Source organism: Brassica oleracea, unplaced genomic scaffold (assembly GCF_000695525.1).
Source record: "Brassica oleracea var. oleracea cultivar TO1000 unplaced genomic scaffold, BOL UnpScaffold02381, whole genome shotgun sequence".
NCBI classification, from domain to species: domain Eukaryota; kingdom Viridiplantae; phylum Streptophyta; class Magnoliopsida; order Brassicales; family Brassicaceae; genus Brassica; species Brassica oleracea.
Window position 1 is genome coordinate 1 of NW_013618911.1, and position 1569 is coordinate 1569.

General features: G+C 39.8%; 1 protein-coding gene across 1 annotated transcript; it reads right to left on the bottom strand.

Annotated features, from left to right (window-relative positions):
* Positions 1–87: 87 nt before the first annotated feature.
* On the bottom strand, positions 88–1324 carry LOC106321672 (putative F-box/kelch-repeat protein At4g39756). The gene has a single exon (XM_013759918.1). It carries the CDS (start codon positions 1294–1296, stop codon positions 151–153), a length of 1146 nt encoding a protein of 381 aa, XP_013615372.1. The 5' UTR covers positions 1297–1324; the 3' UTR covers positions 88–150.
* Positions 1325–1569: the final 245 nt, after the last annotated feature.

Here is a 1569-nt window from a genome sequence, read left to right on the forward strand (position 1 = left end):
AAGCCTCTTTAATCCTTCATAGAAGGTCTAATTACCACCGGGCAGTTTTATAAACATTGATATAATATAATTCAAACAACAGATTGGTATCAAGAAGAGTATAATAACACGGTATGTTAACTAAGAAAAAACATGATCATATATACTTGATCAAACTGCTTTTATCACATGACGCAATAAAACACATGAAAGGGGAACAGTAAGCACACTACTAGCCCACTCAACGTTAGCCCAAACTTCTTCATCACCATTCCGCTTCTCAAACGCAATCAAAGCACACCAAATATTCGTCTTCTCATGGCGATCACGAGCATTATACACAAACTCGTCCCAAATTATCAAGAGTTTCCCACCGTAGTTAGCCATTTCAATATGACCACTACCAGCTCGGCAATGCCTCTCCAGTACCGACAAACCGTCGACCCTTCTCGAGCCATTATGCTTCTTATCGTACCAAATAAACTTTGTACCAGTGTAACAGTACCTTACATTGTCTACCACAACACTACACTCAAACGTGGGTGCTACAACTTCCCATCTACCTTCTATGGTATCATAAATATGATACGTATTCTTCTTGCTGCTAATAACGTAGATCTTTTTCCCCATCACTTCCATTTTCCTAAGTGTAGAAACACGTAGGTAGAAGCCAGGGTCAGGTAAAGATTCCCAAGTTTGAGTCTTTGTATCGTAAACCTCACCCCAATTCTTGGATTCTTCTTGGCTACAACCTCCCATTACGTATATTTTCCCATCAAGGACACAAGCAATGGGATCCTCTCGAGCCACAGTCATCATTTTGGGGACTTTTCGCCAGATGCCAGTTCCTGGTTTAGTGACCGATAGATCGAAAGATGGATTACAGTATCGATTGATTGCGTAGCACTCTGAACCAACCTTACACATGAACGTTGGTGGACGACGACAATAAGAAGAGGGTATTGGTACTAACAGAGCATTCCCGGTAGACTCTTCCTTCTTCCCCAAGTCATTGGTTAGGGCTTGGTTAGGTTTTAACCAGAGACTGAACCAGGAAGGACTAGGACTTTTAGTGGGAAAATGAAAACAGACAAGAAGGATTTTTTCACATGTTTTTTGAAGAAACCTAGTATCTTTGAGCTTGGACGATGAGATGAGAGAGGCAAAGGTCTTGCTGACTAGAGAGAGTTTAGGGTAGTACGATGGTGATATCCGGGCTATGCAGTTCAGAAGGATGTCATTTGGAAGAGAAAATAACGAAAGAGATGGATTCAAATTCTTCTTCTTTTTCTCTGATGGTTCAGATTCGGAGTTCATAGCTGCAGAGGCGGCCGTTGTAGCACAAGAAGAGGGAGTTTTGTAAAACTAGGGTTATACTAAAACATTATATAAGTGCTAGATTTTTATGCTAAGGCTCTGATTGGGGTTTGGCTTTAAAAGCTTTGATTTAATTTTAAAGATTTTTTTATGTTTTTTATTTATTATCAGCATAGTCCTTATATCTTAAGGAAGAAACATTGTAATAAATGTGTTCACACTACAATAGACACGTGACACTTTCACAGCGATTTGAGAATGAACACGCTGACG